The sequence below is a fragment of the Chinchilla lanigera genome, unplaced genomic scaffold (assembly GCF_000276665.1).
Source record: "Chinchilla lanigera isolate Chin_1 unplaced genomic scaffold, ChiLan1.0 scaffold00184, whole genome shotgun sequence".
Lineage (NCBI taxonomy): Eukaryota > Metazoa > Chordata > Mammalia > Rodentia > Chinchillidae > Chinchilla > Chinchilla lanigera.
The window spans coordinates 17,247-19,618 of NW_004955585.1; the positions used below are offsets into that span (position 1 = coordinate 17,247).

The 2,372-nt window shown below is 53.4% G+C and overlaps 1 protein-coding gene across 2 annotated transcripts in view; it reads left to right on the forward strand.

The window, feature by feature from the left end:
• LOC102003076 (EKC/KEOPS complex subunit LAGE3-like) overlaps positions 1 to 832 on the forward strand; it is a 1,665-nt gene extending 833 nt beyond the window's left edge. Inside the window, exons 2-3 of one of the 2 annotated variants that reach the window (XM_005414425.1) lie at positions 205 to 324; positions 488 to 832. In XM_005414425.1, the coding sequence (XP_005414482.1) occupies positions 205 to 324; positions 488 to 626 (259 nt within the window). In that variant the 3' untranslated portion in view covers positions 627 to 832. Of the gene's footprint in view, positions 1 to 201; positions 325 to 487 lie in introns of both variants that reach the window. The other variant, XM_005414424.1, reaches the window with a different exon arrangement.
• The last annotated feature ends 1,540 nt before the right edge of the window (positions 833 to 2,372 follow it).

Here is a 2,372-nt window from a genome sequence, read left to right on the forward strand (position 1 = left end):
GAAGCCAGAGAGGATGAAGAGCGAGTGTGGGGAGTGGGGCAGGGGCAGGCACAGCCGGACAGGTGTCGGTAGGGTGGGTGTGGGGGTGGTGTGGGAGCTGGGGCAGAGGAGTTTGTGGGGGAGGGGCTGGCACAGCCTCTGAGCTGCCCCTAAGGGAGGGCCTGGTTTGCAGAGGGTTGTGCCTTAACCTCCCTCCATCAGCAGCCTCAGGGTGCCCTTCCGGTCTCCCATAGCGGCGGAGGTGATCCGAACATCCCTGGCTACTTTCGGAGAAAACCTTGACGTACCCAGAGTGCTCAGCGTGGCTGGGAGAATCCTGACTGTGTCAGTCCTACAAGGGCCTGGGCTCTGGTGGGGCGCCCAGTGGAGGGAGGGGCATTTTCATGGACAGGGGAGGTGCCTGAGTGTTAGGGCTCAGCAGGGCGCGGTCTCTAACCCAGGGTAGAATCCTGACTTCTGACTGGATTTTCCTTTCTCTCACTTTCAGGAGATGGGTGGCCCAGGACCAAGGACAACTCCAGGCAGTGTTCAACGCCTTCCTTAACGACCTGTCCATGCTTTTGCGGACCATGCGGCGTTTCGGGCCCCCATTTCCCCTCGAATCTCTGCCAGGAAAAGGAGGATGAGGCCCAAGCTTCCATGCCACATAGTGCATCCCTCCCTAAGCCCTAAATTCCTGCATGTATTGCCATGTCCTTGTTGAACCCTAACTTTTTTTGCCTTTGTTAGTTATTCATTGGGTGCTCGGGGCCCACTTGTTTAGTGTCCCTGTTGCTGGACAAGAGACATGACTGAATGTGTGTCACTTCACAAAATAAAGTTGAGCAATGATTCCGTGCCTGAGTTTCTTTCAGCTAAAGCATCTCCCTGTTCTAGCTTTTGGCCTCTGAGGACGATGGCACCTTCCCACGGGGGACACATACTTAGGAGGGAGGGAGAAGTGGAGCTAGTACACACCAGCTGGGTATAAGTAGCTCCGGGGGAAGAGCATTCACAGCCCATGGACAGGAGGTCAGGAGGGGAAGGATGTTTGCTGCTGGGGTGGGGGCTTCGTTCAGCACCTGCAGGACTCAAAGCAAAGGTCAGAGGAAGAGGGCTCCAGTGGGCTGAGGGCACTGTGCCCTGGTACCTGACCCCAGGGGTCTCGCCCAAAACTTCCTGTGTGGGATCAGCCACTGCCCTTGATGGAAAGAGAGCTCAGGAACCAGGAGCCCTCTCCTGGCCATTTCCTTGGCTGATGCTCAATGGGAGGGTGATGATAAAAGGTGTCTCTGTCCAGGGCAATGGGAAGCTGGGGAGAGGGGTCACCTTTGCTGGGGTGAGAGGAGGGTCTGCTTCCTCCCCTGGAGAGCCCGCAGTCCCCTGCCAAGTCTGCTCACCGCCCCCACCCCGCCCAGACTGCTCCCTGCTCCCTGCTCACGGTTCCAATCGCTCATCTTCAAGAGCTTTGCAAACCTTTACCCAAACAGCAACCAGAACAAGAGATTCTTGAATGGATCGTGGCGTTTATCTGGGGGAGAGATGGACCTTGGAATGGGAATACGTATGCCTTAACTAACTGTGAGCACAGATGAGCAGGCTGAATCAAGGGGAAGGGTTTCAAGATAAAAATGAGCAGGATTCAATCATAGACATATTGCTAGGTGAACGTCGTTGAAGAAATGTTTCTTCTATCAGGTTGTGGTGACCTTTGTGCAAGGTTGTGTTTCTGAAAAGGGTTCAGCAGGCTCAGGGAAACGATTGGGCTGCACAGGAGAGCTCTGGGAGGGTCAGCTGAGTCAGGGGAAGGAATACGGGACTGGCACTCAGAGCTTAGGTTGTGCTTCCAGTCTCAACCCGTGCCCAGAAAAGGCCCATTTCTGCTGTCACTCAGTTAAACTAGTACCAAGAGACAGAGTCACGGGATAAGGAAGACCGTACGTGCACAACTATCAAGTTGGGAGATGGTCACTTCAGTCCTAAAAGACAACAGTCATGCAAAACTATGATATTCCTTGGGATTTGCAGGCGCCAGGCTTGTAGAGGGATGCTGGGCAGGTTTAGCAGATAGCCGGACCCCAGATAGTAATTTTGTGCAGCCTGCTTTTCTGATGTACAAGCTGCTATTCTCTGAAGGTCACCAGATATCCTGGGTTCGGTAAATCTGGAGAAAAGTTACTAAAAGCAGGTCTTGTGGCTTGGGTTTCAGTTCCTGTTCTCAGGAATAGTTAACTTTGTAGCTGATGCATGAGATACAAAGGCTTGTTTTCCCAGAGAGCAGAGGAAGACAGTGAAAGGCACCTTTTACCAGAGAATGGTGTGTAACACATCGGGCAGTTTCCATCAGAAATGCCACTTGTACCAAAGATGGGGGTGGCATATTGTTCAGGTGT